At 51.3% G+C, this 25493-nt stretch overlaps 2 protein-coding genes across 18 annotated transcripts in view; both read right to left on the reverse strand.

The window, feature by feature from the left end:
• The window catches only part of LOC8053552 (E3 ubiquitin-protein ligase UBR5), an 86052-nt gene that overhangs the window by 50759 nt on the left and 9800 nt on the right, over positions 1-25493 (reverse strand). For 4 of the 17 annotated variants that reach the window (XM_029993095.4, XM_029993091.4, XM_029993092.4 and 1 more), the window contains exons 3-21: positions 19553-19629; positions 17142-17415; positions 15136-15195; positions 14960-15056; positions 14646-14801; positions 13638-13825; positions 13397-13510; positions 11529-12040; positions 9318-9627; positions 8350-8560; positions 7152-7306; positions 6874-7068; positions 6117-6198; positions 5901-6026; positions 5407-5485; positions 4675-4862; positions 4221-4341; positions 3579-3825; positions 2801-3039 (exon numbers count right to left, since the gene is read on the reverse strand). In XM_029993095.4, coding sequence (XP_029848955.2) covers positions 2801-3039; positions 3579-3825; positions 4221-4341; positions 4675-4862; positions 5407-5485; positions 5901-6026; positions 6117-6198; positions 6874-7068; positions 7152-7306; positions 8350-8560; positions 9318-9627; positions 11529-12040; positions 13397-13510; positions 13638-13825; positions 14646-14801; positions 14960-15056; positions 15136-15195; positions 17142-17415; positions 19553-19629 — 3431 coding nt within the window. The remainder of the gene's footprint in view (positions 1-2800; positions 3040-3578; positions 3826-4220; positions 4342-4674; positions 4863-5406; positions 5486-5900; positions 6027-6116; positions 6199-6873; positions 7069-7151; positions 7307-8349; positions 8561-9317; positions 9628-11528; positions 12041-13396; positions 13511-13637; positions 13826-14645; positions 14802-14959; positions 15057-15135; positions 15196-17141; positions 17416-19552; positions 19630-25493) is intronic. The other 13 variants (XM_029993089.3, XM_029993097.4, XM_029993094.4 and 10 more) reach the window with 6 other exon arrangements.
• Positions 23201-25008, reverse strand: LOC121047193. The gene has a single exon (XM_040502257.2). It carries the CDS (start codon positions 24681-24683, stop codon positions 23301-23303), a length of 1383 nt encoding a protein of 460 aa, XP_040358191.1. The 5' UTR covers positions 24684-25008; the 3' UTR covers positions 23201-23300.

Genomic DNA, 25493 nt, shown 5'->3' on the forward strand with positions numbered 1-25493 from the left:
CAGCAACAAATGATAAGAGAGAGGTCAACACAACGATAGACAAGACAAATCAAGAGAAAAAGCTTTTTTTTTTTTTTTTTACAACTCACAACAATAGAATAGTCTGTTAAAACTATCAGCAGATTCCATGCACCACCAAACACCGACAGGAGCACGGGCACCATTTAGAGACATGATTTAGCTCCCTAGGAATTTGTGTTTTTTATTAAAAACTGTACACAACTTAAAGGGGCACTGACACATCAAAATCGTTTTTTTTTTTATTGTCCTAAACGATTGAAAACTATGCCGGGACATTACCCTCAAAATCTGAAATTTGGGAATTCAGTATTTGTGAAGTAAAAAAAACAATTTCCAAATGCCGAATTTGAAGTTCCCGCGCGATCCGCGCCGGTGCGTTGACGTCAAATATTGCGGACTCCTGAGAGTCCACTTTCTTTCATGACTCCCTGCTGTTGCCATGGCGACCCAAAGCAAGGAGGAAAGCAGCGAGCGCCGGCGTTGCGGCGGACCGGTTTTGAGCGGTGTCGCCTGTTTTCCGTGGGGGGATACAAATCCAGGAGACGGCATCACAACGAACTCCCGATTTGCGGTATTTCAAGAAGGAGGGCCGTAGTGCGTTCGCAATTACGTTAAAAAACATGTTTTAGGATTGCCGTTATTAAATGTTATAGAGATGTCGCCTACAAAGCTTCTAAATTTCCTGATTTTTGACGTCACCGATCAAAAGAAGCGAGGAGGCGAGAGGCGAGAAAATGAAACGTAAAAAATAAAAAGACGCGCGCGCGCGCAAAAAATTTTTTTTGCGTGTGTATGACTGCAGTTTGCATCGTTTTAGACAATAAAAAAAAATACGACCTGTGGGGTGTCAGTGCCCCTTTACTTTCACAAAAACCAAATTTTGCAAATTTTGCAAATCGCCTACGATTTGCGAAAAATAGGTCCCGTGAATATGTTTCCCTATGGCAGAAAATACACAGCGTACACAACCCCGATTAGCGAAACTTCGAGCCCGTAAATAATTCCAAATTTTCAACTTTGGACCCACTAGCGAAAATTTGAGCCCTCAAAAATAGTCATTTACAGTGTGTCAAATTTATACAGAATGCAGGTTAAATTTACAGCCCAGAAATTAATCACAAACACCCAACCCGTGAACATTTCTTAGCCCGTTACAGAGAGCAGATGAGCGCAGCAACGACACATGCAAGGTTTAAAACACAAAAAAGCTCCGGCAAAAACAAAAGTGACACAATGCTTAACGACCCCAGGGTGTCTAGCAAATTATTATTTTGAAATTCCCCGACTTTTCCAGGTTTTTCCTGACAATCTCAAGTGAATTTCCCTGACCACTGTAGAGGCAGTTAAATATATAAGACCATTACAACACAAGGCATTGAGCATTGAGCACTGTGAGGATCATTTTGCACGGGATTAATCTAACTTGCACATTCCGAAATATTTGGGTTCGTCCAGTTCGGATCAAACAAGCACTTTCTAGCCGCCGACATCGTCATTGAAGAGGCCATTTCCGGAAACATGATGAAAACACGACACTCCCCACACATGTCAATAACCGAATGGCAACATGGCCGCCTGATGCACACTTTCGGATAATTTTAGCTTAAGGCTTGGATTGGATTGGATTGGGGTCTGCAGCTTTCCCATTTGTTACTAAATCTAGTAGCTCTAACTGGACCTAGCCTAGTGTCGTGCTTTCAATCCAATCCAATGCAATGCAATGCTTAGACAGGATTTGTCGGCTGTTTTCTTCGCATCGGGTAGCACGGTCTACATTTGGAGAGCAGAGCCCGTGCTCCGCTCCAAGCAGAATTTATTGCCCATTTTTCTGCCCGCAAGTCCTCAAGTCTTTGCTCAGGGCACTCAATGGCGTTTCCAGCTCATTTTCCCTGACTAGGCTCGCTTTTTTGACAATATCCTCAACAATTCCCTGATTTTCCCCTGACAATTCCCGGTTTTCCCAGTCGCTAGACACCCTGCGAGCCAATATAACGCTAAATTGCCAAAACGAGTTTAGCAAATGTCGATATCCGAAGAAATTATTATATCTTCTAGGATAGTGACCCCTAGCCAACTCAAATGGCATCTGCACAAGTAAATGTGAACTGCACTAATCCACCAGCACCATACACACCAGTGACAGAAGTGAGAGTCTAGCTCAGGGGCGGCCAGGCTGACCCGGCCTAAGACCACAAAACTTTCAAAAGCTACAGGAAGGGGGGGGGGGGGGGGCAACTTTTGTTCAGAGAAATAAACGAATCTCGTGCTACTTTCAATCTATCCGAGTAAAAAAATGTCCAACTATACGTAGGCTCGCAGTAGCACAAGGCTACCAAACCGCAGCCTGTCTTTCAATTTAAAACGCGTTCCATTCCTTTTTTTGGGAAAGTGGTCGTGTGACCGGGAGGGAGGCGGGGGAGTTGGGGGGAAAGGTGGTGTAGGGGAGGGAGCCGCGAGCCGCACTTTAACACGCGAAGAGCCGCATGCGGCTCGCGAGCCGCAGCTTGGCCAACCCTGGTCTAGCTGAATGCAATGCACTAGATATGTACAGTAAAACCTCGTTATAACAAAATGGGATATAACAAACTAATGGATATAACAAAGCAATCATAATTCCCCTAGCTTGCTAAAAGGGGGAAGAAATGGACATTGGCTATAACAAACTAATGGTTATAACGAAATAATTACGACCGCTCCTTCAACTTTGTTATAACGAGGTTTTACTGTATACAGAGGAAGACTGAGGCGGGAGAGACGGGCAAGGAGAAGCTCCGTTCACCTGCTGTTGGGCAGGGTGACCAGGTCGGTGTCAGTGACCAGCCGATTGAGGAGGGTGCCCCGCACAGCCTGGTGCCCCGCCAGCAGGGCCCGGCACTTGCACTTCTCCCAGCAGTCGCAGTACGCCGTCGGGGAGGTGCGCTTCAGCTTGCAGTCATGGCCCTTGTGGCACACCCGGGCACACTCCGTGCAGCAGCACAGAGAGCCCACCAGGCCGCATGTGCGGCACTCAAAGATGTCCTGGGGGGGACAATAAAGCTCGGTCAAGGGATCGGTCTGGTCGCAGTTCGCAGCCCTGTAAGAGCACCTTCGACACCGGGTGGCCAGTGCATGCAAACACCGACTTTTCTTTGTCGAACTTCTTCCGACCGGAGCGTGGTTCTTAGGACCCCTACCCAATACAGAGCCATAATACTCGTACGTCTCTGCTTTTCTGTCAAGAGACTGACAGTTGACCTATAAATGATGGTACTATGTGCCTCCATTATAAAGGTTGCTCATATTATGAGAAAACATGAGTTCCGAATACAAAGAATGCAACAAATGCGGTTCCCGCAGGAGCGGGAAAGTATTTTCTTGTAATGAAAAAGGGCGTGCTCAAAGCTTTAAGACCCGTCTACTAACTCACTCGGTAAAGCAGCCTAGCTATGGCGCAGTTAGACCTAAAATAACCCTGAGAAAAGTTAGTTGGCATTTACTCAATCTATACATCGAGTAAAGAAGGAAGAGGTCGCTTATTTCTCGAGGCAGAGCAAGAAACGAGCTAGTCGTCCACTCACCTGATTGATGTGCTCAGCGCCAGTCCAGGTGAAGCTGCACGTGTCGTTGCAGCAGAGCACGTGCAGCGGGGAGTCGTCCGGGGCCGAACCTGGTGGGTACAGCATGCAGCGCAGTGCCCTGCGTGCTGCTTCTCCCGTGGCGCCCCCTTCCTGCACCACCCGCTGCGCCGCATCCAACAGCAGCAGCGCCGCGTGGTACGCCCGGCCGCACACCGCAGTCATGAAGGGCGTGCACCCCTGCGCATCCCTGAAGGCAGACACTCCCGTCAATATGAAAACGTACAGGCACTGTCACGAGGCGTTACGAGCTGAGCATTTCGTGAAAGGCTTGCAAGTTACGAAGTGCGGCAAGCCACTACACAACTTCTCGCACAAATAGCTGCATCATACATTCTTTTTTTCGGTCTTATCCGGTTCTTAACTTCAGATGCACAAATATTTATATGTTAAACCCAGTTGCTCCTTACCCTCCCCCCACTCCCCTTCCCACACTTCATACACCAAAACCACCATTAAAAAAATTACACATTGGTCTTCGATATACGCAAGACGCAGCTCGAGCCTAGGCCACATCAAGTGTTTGCATAACCCAAACCAGGGACAACTGACTGAGAAAAAGAAGGCAGTGGTCACTATTCTCACCTGGCTGTCAGCAGCTCCTTGAGATGAGGCCGCAGAGCCACGGCGTCGCAGAGGAAAAACAGAATGGTCAAGGAGACGTTGCGAGTCTCGTGCTCTCCTTTGCTGGCCTGGGGCAAGGAACCTGCACGCATTCGACGTGGGTTAAAGACCTCACTCGCTCGTCAGAGCTTTTGCTTTCCTCAATTCACTCCCACACGCACAACACGGTATCTCTGCCGACTAATGTCTCGGAGACGTCAGCTGGCTTTTGACCGCACGCAATCGGACGGGAGGACTCCCGAGGAAAAGCACTGCAACATCTCCACACGCACGGGTCGAGGGGCAGGACGCACTAATTGCACCCCCTCACGTCACTAGCGTTATCCATACTCCCACTCTATATTCTCCCAACAATAACCCCAAGGCGCAAGAACTCGCGTCGCGTCGCCGACACGGCCCGGCCAGGCGCGCTCACCAATGTTCTTGGTGTTGCGGCAGTTGCCAGGCGCGGAGGAGGAGGCCGTAGAGTCGGACGGCTCCGGTGGCCAGGTCAGGGTGGGGATGTGGAAGTCGGCGTCCCTCTCTCCCTCCTGGTGCTCCAGGCCCGAGAGGCTGAGGGCGGCCGACGTGGCCCGGCGCATCATCTCGCACAGAGACATGCTGCTGGGGGGAGAACACACCGCCGTTGCCTGGTCTCTCGGGCCTCTTGAAAACAAGGGCCGCGGCGGACACTTCCAGAGCCCGTTTGCGACGAGAGCCAGCGAGACAAAAAAGAATGCGAGCGCGTCGAACAATTTTCTCTGCCATGTTGAATGTTTGATGGAGGGTCAAAATTTATCTATAAACAGCATTGTGGAAGGCACATTCGTTCCACCATAGCCACCGACGAGGAGAGAATGGCGAGTTGCCTCTTTCAAATGCCCGGCCTCCGGCAATGTTCGAGGCTCATGAGACGCCAGAGCGTCATTGAAGGTAGAAAGATTGCGTCGGGGGACGGAACAACCGAATCTCTTCCTGCCGTTCTCGCCATGTCGGTGACTAGAGTGCCATGTCCGTGTAACGTAGCAGAATAAAGCGAATGACGTCGAAAGATAAACGGAGCCTCGCCGTGAAATGTTTCTTGGCAATGTTCATAAAGAAAAGGGTGTTCGGCCCAAACCTCTAGCTTAACATCAACATTTCAATAAACAGGCAGAAAGAAGCTTACTTTCGACCCGAGAGGACGGCAATGCTAGAAGAAGAGCTGGACAGCAGGTCGAGAGAATCAATGCCTCCGGACGAATTCTCTGCAGGCAACCGGGAAGAGAAACGCAACATCAAAACCAACTAGCATCTGAGAACACACCTTCTCCCTGCCAAAGTCAATGCTTTCCAGAAAATGTCACCCAGAGAAGAACCTAAATAAATCACAACCAGGCGTGTGCAGATATTTCCAAGGTTTCTAATAATCAAAATGGAACATTTTTGCTATTCTATCGGTATTCGATTCAAAAGCCACTTATTTGGACACGTTGTAGAAACAATCACTGCGACTTTTCCAAAAATGTAACGGGAGCTGTAAATAGTTACATTGCTGATTGTAACCACTTTTTGCTCTATACTTGAACTGAATGTTAGACTGGGTATTGAAGGTGCAATTCTTGCACGATACGCATTCGTTCAGAAAACTTTGGCACGAGTACACCGGTCGAAAAAACTTACCGCCCGACTCGTTCTCCTTGTTGGACGTGGGAAAGCATGTGGACACGGCAGCGTGGAAAATGTTGCGGTTACCGTCGCAGCGTTCGTTGAGAATGTTGTTGAGGGCAATGCGGCCGGCTTCGGTCTCTGCAAGATGCACACAAGTAAACTTAATGCCGGATTCCTGCCCTTTTGCATGCACGATAAAAAAAGGACAACACTAGAGCCGTTCCTCACCACAAGTGCTCTCCAAGCTGCAGAGCGTCTGGCGCACCGTCTCGCCTTCCCCTTTCAAGATGAGAGGCATCAGGGTCTGTGCCTGAAAAGGAAAAACGTTGATCCTCAATACCTCCGTCACCAAATCTGTAGTACTCAAACCTGACCTGACCACATCCGCAGCCCTTAAAAACAAAAGTTCCAGGTTTGAGCGAGAGAAAGTAGACATCGTATACGGAGAAACCGGCAGTCTCGTATCTTTTCCCACGTCCCTCACGTAACATTCGGCGAACGTTTTATGGCCGGAAACTCGGGAGCTTCGATTCAACGAGATCCAGCCGTACCCAAAAACTTGCAGCCCAGATTGGGCCTGAACAATACGCGTGCATGAACCGATACCACTGAAAAGATAAGGACTGCATTTGAACGGTATTAGCGCACACGTATGAGGAAGAGAGAAGACAGAAAAGAGCGCCTGCAACTTTCTCCTCCCCCCCCCCTCCCACAAACGTTGTCACTAATAATGGATCTACGCAGCGCCTCATAGCTCGTGTCAGCGTCATCGCCGGCGCATCTTGCAGCGTCTCACCAGCTTGACAACGCCAGACACGCGCGTCTGCTGGATTGCACCATATTGTCATCGAGTTTCGGCGCGTGTGACTCTTGGAGTGGGTCGCAAACGCGCCGACGATGACGTCGCGATGCGCAGGCCTTGTCTTCTAGGTGGCATTGCTCGAATGCCACATCCTCCCGGGACGGGGGAGGCTTCCCCACTCACCTCGAGGGCCAGCACCACGATGCCAACCTGGTTCTTCTGGTTGGCGGCGGCGTCCCTGAGCGGATGCACCCCGAGCCCCAGGGCCCGGACCGGTGGAAGGTCCAGCCACAGGGGGTCCCTGATGCTCTCCATGCAGTCCTTCGCCAGCGGGTAGATGGCGCTGTTGCCGTCGCGCAGCAGCGTCACCGTCTCGCTCTGCGACGGGAACCCGCCGAGTGAGCGCTTGCTTATCCCAGCGGGCGGAGGACTCCACTTTTGGACATTTAGACGCGACCTACCTCTCCGCTCGTGGCCAGTGTCACCTGTCGCTGGTCGAGCCCCAGGAAGGACTGCAGGCAGGTCGGGAAAGGACTGTCCTGCTCCGCCCGGCCGGTCACGATGTTGTACACCGTGTACGTCAGCTGGGCGCCGTTCTTAACCACCGCGTGAATGCCTGCGCGCAAGAGCAGCCACGAACGGATTGTACAGTAAAACCTCGTTATAACAAAATGGGATATAACAAATTAATGGATATAACAAAGCAATCATAATTCCCCTTGCTTGCTAATAGGGAAGAAATGGACATTGGCTATAACAAACTAATGGTTATAGCGAAATAATTATGATCGCTCCTTCAACTTTGTTATAACGAGGTTTTACTGTATGTTGATCTTTTTCTCTGTTTGTCGTTTCCGGTTTGTGTATCTGACCCAAAGCAGCTCGCCCATGTGACAATCTCGTCTTTGAGGTAATATGGTTTTGTACAGATGATGGCCTCCGATTCTCTAAAGGTCAGTTCTTTGGACCAAAATAGAAAACATTGAGAGAGGGAGGAGAAATAGGATGGTCCTCTGAGTGGAACGAAACACTACTTTGGTCATACCTGACAAAATTGTCATACATTGGATGGAAGCGCGTCTTGAATTGATAAATATCGGTGCAATCGTTCATGTACCAAGACTGATACCGCGAGTTCTGACGAGAATGCAACAGGTTGTCGCCATGTTTGTACGATCATGAACGCCAGCCAATGGGTGTAACCGCCCATTCACAGTGGAAGTGGATCTGTGTTCGCAAGGCGGTTGCGAACGCGGTTGTATAAAGATCAGTGCAATTGCACGCACACTCTATGAAATCAAGTGTGCGTGCAATTGTACTGGATCTTTATACAGTCGCGTTCGCAACCGCTTTGCGAACGCGGATCCGCTTCCACCGTGAATAGTGGTAAGGCCGTACTTGCGACAGAGCCTCGCCGCGGCGACGACACTAGTGCAACGGCTATTGAAATTCTGAGAGAAAACGAGTGAACAAAAACCGCTAAGTTTTGAATTTTGTATGTAGATGATGGTAATGTGGCACTGACGAGGTCACTTCCATAACGCTGTTTTGTGTCTGTCACTTTCTGCGTCAGTCCCTTCCTACGCAGCACTGCAACGTATTCCCCACTAGAATGGCAGGCAACAGAGAGGGCAAGGAAGAAAAGAGAAGGATGCGCACCCTGCGAATCGACAGTCATGGCGAGGATGTGCGTGCTGTCCGGCAGGCAGACCCTCCTGGGGCAGCGCTGGAGGCAGTCCGGCAGGCGCGGGGTGGCCGACCCCTTGACGGGTTGCAGTTCGTCCCTCCGCAGCAGACGGCACTCCTGGAGTGGGTCCTCCCCGGGTCCGCTCTCTCGGCCAAAACGCACGGCGACGTAGGCACCGTCCACCTGGGAAACCCAAAACTCGTTCAGCAAGACGTCGCCGCACGAGCTACCACGCCCTGCACCATCAAGGTAGGAAGCTCCTGGAGGCGATATGGTCACCCTCGGGTGACCGAAACATCAGGGCTTTTGTTCATCGTTGGGGGCGTGTCCCTCCACACTTCTGGCTTCACCTCTGGTGGCATCATGTCGCCTCCAGGAGCTTCCTACATCTTAGTGTCCTCCTCAATACAATGCACCGCAAACGGAAGCAGCAACATCGAGGCTGGAACGAGTCTCCGACCGGAGTGTTTATCGTCCTACACTTTCCACGCATTGAAAGCGGTCCCGAGAAGGCAACAAATCATGTAGCATGCATCATGCTGTCGGGTGTTGCGTCCCCGGCAGTCGGTTGTGGAAGCTCTGGCTGAAGAGAGGAGCAAACGCAAGAGTCGCCATCGTGGCGGCGACGCAAAACACGCGTCTGCCACATATACCTCGACCACCATGTCCCCACAGGTGTTGCAGTAGGCAACACTTGAAATCGAAACTTCCCGTTTCAGTTCTCATTTTGAACCGAAGCACCCGTAGAAACCGGCAGGCGTGCCAAATATGGCGAGGCGGGCCTTTCGTGCTTGCAAGGTATGCGACGGTACGCGGGACTTATTACAAACTGATAATTGTTGCTACATTTAAAAAGAAACCCTCTCGGCACCAAACCACAGTTTGAGGACGCCGCCGCTAAAGCCCCCGTCCCGAGAGAAGTGCGAAAGCACCACAGCACCTTGAGCACCCTGCCCGTAGGGATGTTCTTGACGTCCTCTACGAAGACAACGTCGCGGAGCTGCCACTCCTCCTCGTCCCTGCGCTCCGAGGCAGCGTCTAGCGAAGAGGTGCTGGCCTTGTGCTTGCGTTTGTGCGGCAGCGGGCTGTGCGCCGGCTCGCTGCACGTCGATGACGCGGGGGACGGGGGTGGGGGCATCTCGGCCCGGTCAGAGGCCTTGCCCTCATTCGGAAGGACCCCCTTGCTGGCGCCACCACCCCCACTGCTGCTGCCTGGCGCTGAGCTGTCCGACGGTTCGGTCTTCTTCTCGCTACAAGTCGACGTGGAGAGAGACGCGGTCCGAGTGTTGTTAATTGTGTTGGAGGAGCCTAGTTCGTCTACGTGAAGCCGTCTCCTAACCGTTGGGATGAATGTAGCCCGCCCGCATTTGCCGGTTCGTGTACTCTACCTTTTTAGACAAACCAAGCTTGCTCGTGGCTTAGGTTACAATGCCAGCATCAAACAAATGGCAGCACCAAATTTTTTTTTTTTCTTCTTCAAACTTTGGTGGGTTTTTTTTTTTTGTTTTGTTTCTGGCTATAAATTTGAATTTGAAGGCAACGAATGTAACCGAAATTTCCAGAAACAAAAAATTAAAGCCGTTTACAACTCCCTGTAATGCCGAAATAGAGCACAGCTCTTGAGGAGGACGGAAGGGTACCCTGTTCGGCCGACCTTCCCTCGACCACCAGGATTGGAGGTCACGCCTCAAGATACGGACAAGAGATCATGGAGGCCTTCGCCATGCACCACAGTCACAGCAACTTCGGATCCCCGTCCATAGGCTTATCCAGGAGGGAGATAAACTTCCTGGGGCCAGAGCTGACGTCCCTCGTTTCCGCGGTTCCAAGCGATTAGATGTCTACCCCACGGGATCGTCCCTCATTTCCCTGGCTCTGCACCCTCTCCCATCGCTTTCTCACTTTCCAGTGTAGCGTCTTTCACCCTCCCCTCCTTCACCTATATATGCAAACTTCGGGTCAATAAATGTTGTTGCTAGTTGGAAGACTTTGTTGTCCGTCCCCCCTTTCTATGTATCTTCCTCATGTCTAATTAGAGTATACCCCCTTCTGCCTCCTCCTCACCTCCTCATCCTGTCTGCTACTTCCCCCTACGAGCGGCATCGCCGTCGTCTCACGAGGGTAACGTAACTTCACGAGGGTCACGTGACGTCACCGGGGTCACGTGACCCCTGTGAGGTCACATGACGATGTCATCACCAAGGTGTCTAGCAAATTAATATTTTGAAGTTCCCTGACCACTGTAGAGGCGGTCAAATATATAAGACCACTACAACATAAGGCATTGAGCATCGAGCACTGCGAGGATCATTTTGCACGGGCTTAATCCAACTTGCATATTCCAAAATATTCGGGTTTGTCCAGTCCGGGTTAAACAAGCATTTTCTTGCCACTGACATCGTCAGTGAAGAGCCTGCTTCCGGAAATAGAATGAAAACCCGATGCTCAACCACACACACCAATAACCGAATGGCAACATGGCCGCCAGACTTTCGGATACTTTCGGCTTGAATTGGATTGGGGTCTGCGGGCTTTTTTATTTGCTACTAAATCTAGTGCTGCGCCCTCAATCCAATCCAAGGCTTGAACTGGATTTGACGGCTGTTCCATTTGCATCGGGTGAGCAGAGCCCGTGCTCCGCTTTAAGCAGAATTTATTGCCTATTTTTCTGCCCCCAAGTCCTCAAGTCTTTGCTCAGGGCACCCGATGGCATTTCCGGCTCATTTTCCCTGACTGGGCTCGCTTTTTGACAATATCCCTGACAATTCCCTGATGTTTCCCCAGTAATTAAAATTTCCCTGACTATTCCCGGTTTTCCCGGTCGCTAGACACCCTGCATCACTATGACGTCATTGTCATCGTGATGACGTCACCAATAACATCAGACGTCCCATAATGCACTGCGCGGTTACGCCGACGGCAGCGGCGACGCAGCTCAAGCCGGAAACGGGTGCCCAAGAGCTGCGCTCTAAAACGGTTAAGAGGTTAATATAGACCCGTCAAAATAAACTCCACCACAAGCCCGAAGCAATGCAGCGGAAACATATATTATGTATACCGACTTTATCCGTAAAATTATTATTGTCCACTTATTTAATAATCATACTAAAAGGTAGCCGCTGCTTGCGGAGGTGCTGGAAGTGCAGCCCACCTGAGTATCTTGAAGTGGCAGGTGTCGGGCAGGTTCCAGGCGGCCGAGAGCAACTGGCCGACCCTGGGCAGGCCCCCTGCCGTGGTGAAGGCCAGGGCCCCCGGGTGGTACATGGGGCTGTTGCGCATGCACACCTGTGAGCCGGCAACAATCTCCGAGGCGTGGCTGGACACCTTGTGCTTCTTGGCTCGTGAGGTGGCCTTCTCCCAGAGCTTCTTGCGCTGGCTGAACGGCAGCACCCCCCACCAGTACAGGGCCCCCGACTGGAGCCGCACGCACGAGTAGAGCGAGCAGACGTGCAGGGCCACCACGGGGTCCTGCTGCAACTCGGGGAAGGCCTGGGCCGGCTGCTCCAGGCGGGGCGCCACGGCCGCCAGGGTGTCGTCCAGCCAGGTGGCCACCCGACCTGACTCCGTCACTGCCGTGGCCCGCACGCACCTCGCCTCCACCAGCACGCACCGCTCCCCGACCAGCCCCAGCGACAGCGTCTTCGGGTGGTGGACGCTCGGCTGCTGCGGGACGAGACACGGGCCGCCAATCGTTTGCACGCGTCCAAGCGACACGTTGGAGATTCCTAATCCCCGCAAGTCTGGTAAAGGTCATTCACTACAAAGAATGAAAGCTCTCTCCAGGTGACAAAGAATGTCGTTCATTCCCCCTAAAAGCCCTCGATTGAAGTTCTCAACCTGCAGTGCATCCCTAAATCCCAGCTGATGCAAAGCTAAGGAAGCTACCTACCACATTTACACGATTGTAAGTCATGCCCCTCCACATTGCACGTCAGCGAAAAAAAGGCGGGGCGTTTCTTTCGAAAGCCTGGCCTCAAGCGGACGCTCAATGCCCTCTGGCGTGCTTTGGTTGCTCATGCAGGTGCGAGTCACACGAGATGCTCAATCGTTATCAAAACTAGGAAGCTTGCGCTGCAGGCGGGACAACTGAAGCTGCTCCATCGTTCTCACTCGGTCTGCGATTAGAGATGATGATTCGTCTGCACTGGTGCTGTCGTTCCCGTCGTCATCGCTACTACATTCTCAAAGCACATCGCCAGCGTCGCCCAACGAAATCTTGCACTTCCCAAATGAACAAATCAACTGCATCTTCCGCGCCTGCTCGGTGGTCATGTCGCACGTCACGGGTAAGGACCGATTACGCATTTCTGCGACGTATGCTGCAAGCCTGATCTCCAACTCCGCAAGATACCCAGACCTATCCGGACTTCGGCATGCGGAAGCTTCTTAATTTACTGTCACATTTAAGGTCCTTCACCGTTGCGGACGCCACTGGAGCACCACCCGCTTTGACGGGACAAACTTGCAACCAGTGGAGCAGTTGTTGGTTGCTTTCGGATGAAGAATGGCCATACACGAGCACCGAAAACCTGAACTGCCCGGATCCCTCATGTCAATACAGAGAAACGCAGTTGGCACTCCAGCATGATCTCGAAACTCGATCAAACGATGTGCGACCGTGAACCGTGAGAAAGAAAGCAGTGGGGAGTAAAGCTGTTCCAGCAGCCGTCTTGGAGTGGCTCTTACATCAAGCGCTGCCACCCCCTGGAATAGAGTGTGCCGTGCACCATTCACCGCCATACATTTGGGCTGATTTGCAAATCGCTATCGGTAATACTCGTTCTTGCAGATAAAAAAAAATATAAACAGATCTCGTACAATGAGCGCACAGAATGGTGCAACGCTACAGGTACAGTTGGCTGAACTCGTAACAAGCCGAGGTGTTCTAGATATCACGAAGGGCCAACCATTTCGAGGATTCGAGGAAAGAATGTCATTGTTCCCCAAACGGCCTTCCGTGCCATTTCGTTTTACGGAGAATCCCCTAAGCCCAGCCGATGCAAAAGCTAGGGAACTTACGTCACAGTTCTTGTAGGGCTCTGCTTCGGTCCACTTCCACTGGTGAAGCTGTCCCGTCGAACTCAGGGCCACCAGCTCCGAGTACAAAGATGCAATGTGCACAAACTTGACCCCCTATGCACCGGAGGAAGAGCCAGAACACGCAGCGTGAAAAGCAGCACACCTCTCGGCCCCCGCCGAGCAAATGCACGTGCCATTTCTTTCGCAATGAAGGTCGGAAGAGTGAATCCCCAGCGCTCACCTTCTCGGGCCAGAACTCGGGCTCTTCGGAGAGCCACAGGGGGTTCAGCTTCTTGGCATCGGCCAAGTCGGAGCTGCTGTCCCGCAGGGCGGACTCAAGCCACCGGCGGGATCCCGAGTAGTGGCGTTCCCGCACGCGGAACAGGCTGTCGCGGTCTCTGTCTCTGTCCCGATCTCGATCCTGATCCCCTGAAACCCGTCCCCAGGTGCCATTAGTTTTCTGGCACTGACAGACAAAGATTTGCCAAAAGAATGGGAATGGAAACAAACCAGTAAAAGCATGATGAACCTGGGACAGCCCGGAGGATTCTATATATATTTAGACAAACAGGAAACGTTGAATATGCTATCGGAAATCTAAGTACGTATTACACACACTGCAATCAGTTATTGACACACAACAGGTGTTCATACCTGGTCATAAGCACAAGTTGAGGGTAAAGTGACTTATGGTTTGCCAAAAGCAGCAGCTGTGATGGTGCAATATGAATCCGGCGAAAGCTCGCACTTGGCACTCGCACAACAGTGCTGCAGAGCTACAGCAGCCAGTGAATAACCCCCTTAGGCATCAAGGCTGGGACCCGAACCCACAAACACAAGGTGCCACCGTGTACCGGCACTCTGCCCCTGTGCCATCAAAAACCAAAACCTCCAACTGACTGCACCAAAAAAAAAAAAAAAATTGCACATTAATGTTTGTTGACAGCAGTAACAATTATGCTTCAAATACTTTACCGTGAAACCTTTGTATAATGCCAATAACACACCTGAAGCTGGCCAGAACAACAGTGCTCAAAAAGCTGGGGAGAAAAAAATTCATACTCTCCACGAATGCCTATGAGAGAGATGTAGAATGTCTCTGCTAAAAAGGAATGGATTTCGATGATAAGTAAAAAAAAAAAGCATCCCATCACAAATCTGTCCGGATGAATCACAAAACCGAAGCACACAAGATCAGGCTGCCCCGTGTGCCAAGATAAAAGAAACTGCCAAACCGACAGAGGCTCACCCGTGCGTCCCCTACTCCCGGTGCGGTTACGGAGGTTGGCGTAGCCAAACATGTCCTCCGAAAACATGGCGTCGGCGTCGATGATCACACTTGGGTGGTCCCCGTGGATGCCGGCGTCGAGCAGGGAGATCAGGTCGTCTGCAAGGAGCCGCTTCTCTGTCAGGAGCACTCAATTAATGGACGCCTCTAAATGTAGTCAGACGCACAGTCTGACTACATTTCTTATGTCAACAACAAAATTCAAAAATGATCACATCACAGTTATCTTTACACGGACTTTAGGGCCCCGAATCTCACAATCAAAAGAGACTGACCTCCGGGCATGTAGGACTCTTGGCCGTCATCGACGTCTTCTCCGTCTTCGTCGTCCCTGCTGAGCAGGTTGTTCACAGCTAGGTTGACGTCCAAGTTCTGCACAGAGAAAATCGGCACTTAGACGCCACAAAAAACAAAAGCAACTGGTGGCAGACAAAACGTCTGGGCAACTCACGGTGCGTTGCAGCTCTCGTATGATGAGATTGCGGGACTTTCCTTGAAGCACCACCTGTGCCTTTGGGGAAGAAGAAAAGAACCATGTGAGTTTAGACACCAGTCACAAGTTCAGATGCCAGAATATATCTCTTCATGTACCCTCCAGTGTTTACAATTTGCCACAACCATTCCCTCTGCTGTACAGGCAAAGGGAATGGCTGTGAATACGAAGCTTACTCAAGCTTCATATTCTCAGACTTACAGAGACTGAATAAATTGGTCAGCAGTATTTTAAAACAATATTCAAACCCTGAAGCAAAGACTATGCCTTATAAAACCTGCTGCTCAGAACCTCCAGCAATGACTACCTCCCTTTCTATTCTTTAGTTTGCTGGGTAATTTTTTATCACAAATCCCCTCACCACTTTTAAGTCAACAGTTTCAGCATGTAATCAAGTGCAGCCTGCGAGCTGTGCATTCTGGGCAGATCACAATCTTTGCATCCATGACAGCAAACAGCTGCGGCCGCACGGGTCGCTCCACGCAGCAGATTTTTCTCTGGCTTAGGTGACACCACTCTTTGCAGTGTGAGTAGGCTGCCATTTTTTTATGACTCCCGAGAGTATGAGCATGCGAGTGTGAATAGTTGCTCGCTCCTCCGCTCTCAGTAAGAACACAAATGACTGACGTGCATCAACGGGAAATATATCGACAAGTATTGAGTATGACAAAAGGAGCCAAAAACAGGGACAAAGTATAAGTGCACACAGGACAAGCGCTGATTCTCAACTGAACTTTAATAAAACACAAAATCAGCAACACCGAACACATCACTGGGTGGTCAATCAACAATCCCGTGATGTGTTCGGTATTGCCGATTTTGTGTTTTATTAAAGTTCAGTTGAGAGTCAGCGCTTGTCTTATGTGCACTTCTAGTTTGTCCGTTTTTTGGGCACCGTTTACCCCTTTTGTCAGTATGAACCAACTGCACTACATCACCTTAATCAAGTCTGTTCAAGGCCCTTTGCCCTGGGTATGTGTCTTCACAGTCTGCGTTTGTCCGACATGCCGCATCAGTGTGCAAGGCCGACTTAAATGCGAGCTTCTTCTCATAGCAGCGGCCTCAAGTGGACATAGGAAAAAACCTCCGTTTATGAGCATGTCTCTCCGCATCACAGCAATACCAAAGCATTTCATCGCCATAAACCAACGGCGAGGACAAATGTTAGGGATTGCATCGAGGCGGAAAATCATCGTCGTCAGCTGGCAGAAAACAGCGATTGACCAAACTTTGGCCGAGGTTAAGCCTAGCATACTGGTACGTCACGTTAAATCGAATAATGTCAAACAAAAGGAAACTATGCCAACACTTACCCGAGAAAAAGTTTCTCGAATCTACCCGGTACTCGACGAGATCCGGATTGACATACGTCCCGTCAATGCATACGATCCATTCGTGTTCTCGCAGAGAGCGGCCGAGTCTTTCCACACTCGCGTGTTCGTTCTCTTAAGAGTTCGAAAGAAAAGGAAGAAATACAGGAGTTTGCAGCCTTTGTCTTTTTCGACTGCATCCTAGTGTGGCAGCCAACTATCTCAGACATCATACTAGCACTGCTAAGAGCGGTGTCAACTGGACTAGAGAAAGATCCACTGCATAGAATGGCCCGTGCGGCCGCAGCCGTGTGCCGTCACAAATGCAAAGATGGCGTCCGACCCAGAAAGCGTCGTTCGCACGCCGCACCTGAATACACCCCATAGTAACTGACGGAATGAGAATGGCAGGGTGTCTATTCCTGATGCTCGGCCTCCGCCACGCCTCGTTGCCTTCCGATGGGCTTTGGTTGTGCACGCACGCTCCGAGCCCACGGCGGGCCAAAGCGTTGCCGAAACCAGAAAGTGAGCGCCATAAGCAGGACCACTGAAAGGCATTCCTGTCGTTCTCATACCGTCGGCGACAATGGCGAGGTTTGAGAGTCCTCCCCTTCTCTCCCCGCTCGGCAACACACACGCGCGCGGTTCACGCACCTGGGACACGAGCTCCTCGGGAACGTAAGGGGCGGGCACAACCGGCCGCGACCCCATGATGACCCCTGAGCCCCGCCCCCTCGAGGCCGTGGAGCGGAGGATGCGCCCGCGCGACCTGGCCGCGGACCTCGACCCGGACGTGCCCGACGAGGAGGAGCCGGAAGGGGCGGTTCCGCCTCCGCCGGTCGCTCCGCCCGAGGCACCACTCCCACTGACCCCGCCCCCTTTCAGGTTCAGCCTGGAATGGTGGTGGGAGGCGGCGCTGGACAGCAGGCTGTGATGAGGGGCATCGGAATGATGTGTTAGGGACTGGAAATGTCCGGGGACTTCCGTTGAGGAACCTGTCCTCAATTACAAACCTCAGTGCAATAATTATTTATTACTAAATAGTACACGAGGCCACTGCAGGAAGGGGGGAAATACGCACACTGCACGCCAGATGTGAGGAAAGATAACCTACGTAAGGTTTTGGTAAATTCAAGATTATTAACCAAAACTTTGTATAAGTTTTACATGCTCACAAAGAGAAGGGTGTCTACCAAATATTTGCTCTAATTTCTGACAAACGCCTTGAGATGGTGCAACAGGATAGAAAAGACCGCAAGCACTCCTCCACAAGCGGCGCCAATGACTGTTTTTGCGTGCTCCGACCACCTACCCTGGATAGCTCAGTCGGCAAAGCACTTGGCTCACAATCTCAAGGTGGCGAATTAAATCCTGCCAGGGGACTGAAGTCTTAAAGGGGCACTGACACATCAAAATCATATTTTTCTTTATTATCCGAAACGATTGAAAACGATGCCGGGACATTACCCTCAAAATTTGAGATTTGGGAATTCAGTATTCGTGAAGTAAAAAAACAATTTCCAAATGCCGAATTCGAAGTTCCCGCGCGATCGGCGCCGGTGCCTTGACGTCAAAAATCGCGGAGACCTGAGAGTCGACTTCCTTTCACCACTCCCTGCTGTTGCCATGGCGACCCAAAGCGAGGAGGAAAGGAGCGAGCGCCCGGCGTTGCGGCGGACCGGTTTTGAGCGGTGTCGCCTGTTTTCCGTTGGAGGATACAAATCCAGGAGACGGCACCACAACGAACTCCCGATTTTTGGTATTTCAAAAAGAAGGGCCGTAGTGCGTTCGCAATTGCGTTACAAAACATGTTTTAGGATTGCCGTAATTAAATGTTATAGAGATGTCGCCTACAAAGCTTCTAAATTTCCTGATTTTTGACGTCACCGATCAAAAGAAGCGAGGAGGCGAGATGCGGGAAAATCAAACGCCAAAAATAAAAAGGCGCGCGAGCGCGCGAAAAAATTTTTTTTCGCGATGCGGTTTTTTTTGCGTGTCTATGACTGCAACTTGCATCGTTTTAGACAATAAAAATAAATACGACCTTTGGGGTGTCAGTGCCCCTTTAACACAGAATGTGTTTTATCAGCCAATTTTTATGGGGTTCTGTAACTTTTGGCTTAAACAAAAAACCAACACCGAAATGCGTTACGCCCATATAAAAAGACTTCAGCACCCCGTCGGGACTTCAACTGCCCACCTCGAGATCTTGAGCCAAGTGCTTTGCAGATTGAGCTACCCAGGGTCGGTGGTCGGAGGACGGAAAAGCAAACTCATTGGCACAAAGGTGTGGTTGCACGCTTTGCGGCCTTTCCTGTCGTGCTGCACCATCTCGCAGCGTCCGTCAGAAATGAGATTAATCTCCGATAGGTGGTGCCCTTCAGATGCCTTTCTCTTCTTTCCTGAGAGGCCTATCAGACGTTCTGTACTTACCAGTCTTTGTCAGCATAATCAAGCTAGCGTAATTTTTATATGGTTCCCTATGGGCGTACGCTTTTCGGTGTCGGTTTTTTGTTACAGCCGACTGTGACAGCAAAGCATTACAGCTGGCATTAGAGACGTTAGAGAACTACATGAAAATCGACTGATAAAGCATATTCTGCGTAAAAGGCAACTTCATACACTTCGACAATGGAGTGAACACAGGTATGCCAAAAACAATCTATATCATACCTCCACAATAAATCTTTTATATTCAAGGAAATGAAGTGCACTCTCAATCTTGTCCCAACTTGCAAAAAAATTCTTAGAAAAGGAATACTTAAAAAAATTAACATGACAGTTATGCAGTGGCCACACGTTCGGCTGTCGGTCACGGTCATTCGATGACTCTAGTGATAAAGAATAAAAGAGAAACACTTCCACATTTTCGCTCGGAACTGGCACAAAAACTGAGACCAACTATTTCAAGAAAACAAAACGTTGCAATACTTAAAACATCAGAAAGAATAAACAAAGGGACAGACAAGAAGAGACATTGCGTCCTGGTTATTCCCTTTGGTTATTCTTTCTGATGTTTTCACCGTCACCAACGTGCTCACCAGAACTTGAGTTGCAATACTTACACTTTAGATATCTCATTTTTGCTCAGGTCCAGGCGGTCTGTCAGGACTGAAAAGGAGACTCGGCATACTCTGCCATCCTGCAAAACCAGAGGTAGCTCGTTAGGAAAAGAAATGGATTTCCTCAAAATCTGATTCCTCTACACGCCGTGCAGTCGCCGTGCAGAATTGTGGAACTACCGGAACGAGGGGAAACATCAGTTTTTTGCCCGCGCTAGAAGACTGATAGTCCAGCCTTGCTAAGCCGTGCCCACGCTTGCCAGACTCGTGCCCTGACATTGGATTGGATTGGATTGGATTTGGGGCTAACCCCTTTGTATCGGGGGATCTCAGCAGCGCTGGATCTAGCCTGGCTAGTAGCTACACTAGCCAAAAACGTAGTTGTGTTCTTTTGCTCTCCTCCACCAACACTCCAGTCTCCTCTTTGTCACCTCCACTGGCTGCGAGCTGTCGGCGTCGTACTGTTCGTCAACGCCCCGGAAACCCAGCGCCACCGCCATGTCTGGTTCGTACGTCACGTCCGGCTTTATACCCGTGCATTCCAGTATGACGTGTTCCGCCGTCTCGTCTGCTCCCTGCGCGCACATGACGCACTTCACTTCCACGTCCATGTACTTCGCGCGGAAAACGCGGGTCCGCAGCATGCCGCCTCGGGCGTCCGAAAGCAGTGCACTGCCCTTGCTGTTGTCCACGAAAGGTATTCGCTTCACCTCCTGTTTCTCTCTGGCATACAGGGCCAGCGCTGGTTTCAGACGTGCCGCTTCCGCCCATCGCCGTGTCTCGCTCTCGATCACCCTCGTGCGGATGCTCTGCTGCAGTTCCGGCTGCTCCGCGGCTGGGTAGAGGAGTGGGCCGTTGACCTCGTATCGCTGTGCCAGCTGGCGCGTCCGTCGCACCCACCGGGTTGGGACGGACCGAAGATGTACATACTTGAAGACCTGTCTGGCCCAACGCTCTTCGCTCATCCGGCTGAGGCGTCGCTCGAAGTCCAGCTTGGCTCGGGCCTCCCTGGCCTCAAAACCGGACCAGCCCATGTCTCCTTGGACGGCTTCGTTCGGTGCTGTTCGGCTTGCTCCCAGTGCCGTCCTTCCCACCTCCCTCTGTCGGACCTCGAGGTATTGCCTGGTACCTGATGACAGGCACAACACTGAGTTGCCAAAAGTGAGCCCCGGCACCGCCACCATCTTCCAGACCGCTCAGGTTACCTCGTATCGGTTATATCCCCAGAGGGCCCTGGCCGTTGCTATGCCCTTGTTCTTCCTGCTCTTCGCCTTGACCTTCGTCTCGTGCTCTAGGAGGTAGTGGTGTCCCTTCTGTAGGTTTACACCCAGATATTTGTAGTGGTCCACCCAAGGTACAGGATTGGCTTGAATGGACAGGTTGGCGGTCCCGTTTTCCTCTGCTGCCCCAAAGGCCATCAGCCCAGACTTGTGCGAACTGAAACTAAGCCCCAGGGCCTCTCCCATTGCACCACACTCGTTCATGAGCCCCTGCAGGCCCTGCAGCGAGTCCGCCATCAGCACCATATCGTCGGCGTAGATGAGTCCCGGGAGTTTTCCTCCCTTCCTTTCCCCGCCTTCCGAATATTCCAGTGAGAAACCCTCCCCACTCTCCTGCAGCCGCTTTTCGATTCCTGCTATGTACAGCATAAACAATAGCGGCGACAGCGGGCAGCCCTGTCTCAAGCCCTTGGAGCAGGTCACTGGATGTGTTGTCTCCTGCTGCCACTGTGCCACCACCGTCGTCCCTCTGTACACTTCTCGCAAGAGGTCTATCCACTCTCTGCAGAGTCCCCGCTCTTCCAGCTGCGTCCACAGTTTTCGATGTTCGACCGTGTCGTAAGCCTTGCTGATATCGAGAAAACAGAGGTAAAGGGGGCGGTTCTCCTTCTGGGCAATCTCGATGGCCTGCGTCAGCACGAATAAATTGTCCTCAAGGCGTCTCCCCCACCGGAACCCATTCTGCAGCTCCCCCAGGACTCCTTCTGCCTCTGCCCATGTCTGCAGTCGGTCTCGTATTATTTGTGTGAACACGCGGTAGAGTACCGATGTGATGGCTATGGGGCGGTAGTTTCCGAGCGTTGACTTTTGCCCTTTTCCCTTGTAGATGAGTCTGAGTCTTGAGGTTCGCCACTCCTCCGGCACCCATCCCTCCTTCAGGATCTGGTTGAGGATCTCGCGCAGCAGTGCTCTCGTCTCTGGCCCCAGCTCCTTCACCAGCCTCATTAGGATTTCGTCCATTCCAGTGGCTGTGGTTCCTCCTATCCTCTTGACTGCTCTATTTAACTCCCTCTCCGTGATTTCCTCTCTGCTCGGTTGCTCCTGCAGTTCGTCCTCCGTCTCCCCCTCCTCACTGTCCATTTGTCGGCTGTCCCCTGTGAACATGTCCCCTATCCACCTCTCAATGTACCGGTTAGTCTCTCCAGGGTCCAGTTCCTTTCCCGTTGCATCGTCTTTGATTACAGCATCCTCCCTAGGTCGACCTGTTTGGCCCTGTACATGTCGCCAGAACTTCAGTGGGGCCTCACGTCCTGCCTCTCTCAGTTCTTCCAAAAATATCTTATCTACCTTGGCCATTTTGCTTTGAATCAAAGCTGTCACCTCTATTTTCCTGCTCTGGTACTCCCTCCATTCTCTTGAATCTTTCTGTAGGGGGGCTTTCTTCTCCTCCTTTCGTTTTCTGATGGTCCCTCGCAGAGTCCTGTTTGCCAGTTGCCTTCTTGTAATGGCCTCCTTCACCTCCACATCCCACCATCGTTTTCTCCTCCGCTTCCCTCGTGTCGGTCGTTTCAGTTTTTCCAGGTGGTCCTTCCACCACCGCATGAGGTTCCCGTACGTCTCCACCTGCCTGGTTTCCACCTCTTCCTCCAGTTTCTGCGCAATGGTTTGTGCTTCTGCTTGCGTTATGTGGTGTGGTCTCATAGGTTCGCTGACTCTCTTTTCCGTCGGCTTTCCTCCGAAAGTGATCAGCAATCTGTTGTGATCACTTCCCAAGCTCTTGTCGCCTTCCTCGTCTATCTCCATGTAGTTCAGTTTTTCATACAGGTCCGGAGACACCAGGCAATAATCGATTGTAGAGCTCATCCCTCTGGCCGTCCATGTCGTCTTTCCTATGCATTTATCTTGTGTGTTGACGATTACCATATCCAGGTGTTCCGCCATGTCCTGCAGCAGCTTTCCATTACCGTCTGTTCTCCCATCAAACTCCTCTAGGTGTGCGTTGAAATCGCCTACCATAATGGTAGGTCTCCCCATGTTGTGATAGTCTTTTTCAATGCACTTGATTAGCTTGATGTTTGTCTCCCTGCTGTCTGCCCCCGTCCACAGGTACACCACTGCCACTGCCACCTTTCTCCCCGCCAGTGTCCCCGTCAACCACATGTGCTCTCTGCACTCTGGACTTTCTCTCTGCCAGCCTGGCCCGCTAAAGCATCCTACCCCCCCTCCCCTTCTCTCACTGTCCTTTCTGTTTACCCCATCCCAAAAAAGCCCTTCGCAATCCGGGGGTCTTTCTTCATCTCTGAGGTGGGTTTCTGTGACTGCGAACATTCCAATCTTATCATCTTGTAACATCTGAAAGGCCTCTTCCCATTTTCCTGCTTTCCTTCCTCCCTGTAGGTTTAAAAAGGCAATCTTCACTTCCCTCTTTTTCTTTTTTGCTCGTCTGTTTTTCCTTCTTTCCCGGTCAGGTGCCTTTTTGTGTTTTCCGCCTCTCGTGTTTTTGCAGGCACCATCCCTCCTACTTTCTCTTCTTAGTGGGCATGTCCCTGTGGGGGACACATCCTCTGGAGTTGTTCCTCGAGTCGCTGTAGTCTCTGGTCCAGAGTCAGCCTGCCTTCCATTCTTTCCTGTCGCCTTTTCATCGGTGTCACGCTTTTCCCCTTGCATTTCAGTCCTAAAAAACTCTTTAGTCTGTTACCCAGTGCTTGTCCCTCTTCAATTGCCGCATCTCTGTTGTAGCAGCCATCTTCCATGTCGTTTCCCGTTCCTGTGTTCTTTACCACCTCCACCCTCGGTCCCAGCTGCTGGCTGATCTCTCTTGATAGCCTGTTCCACTTGGCGCACCTCTCTTTGAGTGGGTCCCCCTTGTCTTTGATTTCTGGGACTTCATACACCATAAAAGAATGTTTCGGGGCTCTCGTGGTCCAGTCCTCAAGCCGTTTCCCTAGCTCCGCTGCCATTTCTTCCACCGATTCTTCGCCTTGCACGTCTGTCACTCCCGCATGTATGACCACCACTCCTGCCTCTGCATTCCATATTTTCCCATCCCTCTCTGCTCTCTCGAGTGACTCTCTCAGTTGTGCTCCCGGCTTAGTTGCAAAGTGAACTTTCTTGTCGTAATCTACCACCTTCAGTGTGGCTCTCTTTATCTTGAAGGCATTGGTGTCCCCTACCACTAAGACTCTCTTGTCCACCTTCTTCTCTTTGTCCTGTTTCTTTGTCCCGTCATCTGGGTCTGCTCTCTGCCTCATGAGGGCCTCCTTGTAGTTCCTGTGCTGGCTTCTTTCTGTTTGGCCTCCAGTCGTCTGTCTCCCCTGCTCCTTATCCAGATCTCCACTTCCCGTCCGTTCTTGGGAAAAGCTAACTGTCTCTTTCCCGTCTGTGTGGTATGTCATCTTTTCTTTGACCCCGTTTCTCGGTTCCAGCTGTTGCGGCGCGTTTTCAGCCCCGTTGACCGTCATTTGCTCTGGTTCACATGACTTCATCCATTCATTAAACACCTCCCCTAATTTTTCTCTCTTGTTCCTTTCCTCCTGCATTATTGCATTCAGTTTCTCTTCCGTCGCTATTCTCAAGGTTCTCTCTTCTTCGAGCTTCGCCAACATCCTACTTTCTATGGCCGCTCTCTCTGTCTTTGCCTCCTCCAGCTTCACTCTCATTGCCTCTCTCAAGGCATTAACTTGCCGTTCGATCTCCTCCTCCAAGGTGATTCTTCTCACCTCATTTTCCTTGCACTCCTTACATTTGTATGTACTGTTCTCCGCCTCCGTGCATGATTCGAACGGTGTCTCGCTGATATCCACCCATTTTTCACAGCCTTCGCACTCCACTGACGCCTTGTCTCGCTTTCCCCTCTTCTTTGCCTTTTCCATTTGACTTTGACTGGTTGTCATTGTTTTCCTCCGTGGAGTCATGATGTTAGGTGTCTCCCTTGCCTGGTTTCCGAGACGCCCCAGCCACCACCGCCAGATTCCGTCGTTTAGCCGTGCCCCGACACGCCGTGTCGAAAAAACACTTGCGCCCTACGCCCGGTTGGTAGGCCTAACGGGTCGTTGAGCGCTCCGGAGGAAGGGCTTCTTGATCGCCCCCACGGTAACGGCTCCGCGCCGAAACCAAGTGGTCCGCTGGTAGCGGTCTCGGTATGCCTATACACCTTCTGGAAGATATCCGTCGCACTGCCACCTTTACACTAATCGGCAAAAAAACATTTTACCCCGGCGGTTTCAAATCGCCGCCGACCCGACCCAAACGTCGAGACGAAAAAACAAAGCGGTTTCCATCAAGGGTGGCCAGACTAGTAGCTCTTTAAGTGCAGCTACATACTTTACTCAGAAACAACTTTCTGTGGCATTCCTGAAGAGGAGGAGCTTGTCTACACGGCTTTATGGCGCTCAATGTGCACAACTGCACCCCCCCCCCCCTCCCCCCTACCTTCGACTGCATGGGACAGAGTTACCCCCGAGCCACACACCCCCCCCCCCCCCCCCCCCCCTCCCCCTGGCCGAGCAAAAACGGACCCGCAAAGTAGTCCTCCTTGCACTTTTTGCATCACATGATCGAAGCAAGCAGTAATCACATCGTGACCAACACAGGGCTGCATTTAAGAGGTTTGAAAAATCTGAAAGCATTAAAGTGGCCCTCGACGGTCCGCAAAAAGACGAGACATTTCCCAAAGAGCAAAGCGACTAAACAAAGTATAGCCTGCCAAGGTTCCCCATTAAAGG

Source organism: Ixodes scapularis, unplaced genomic scaffold (assembly GCF_016920785.2).
Source record: "Ixodes scapularis isolate PalLabHiFi unplaced genomic scaffold, ASM1692078v2 PGA_scaffold2__306_contigs__length_199485367, whole genome shotgun sequence".
In the NCBI taxonomy this organism is placed as follows: domain Eukaryota; kingdom Metazoa; phylum Arthropoda; class Arachnida; order Ixodida; family Ixodidae; genus Ixodes; species Ixodes scapularis.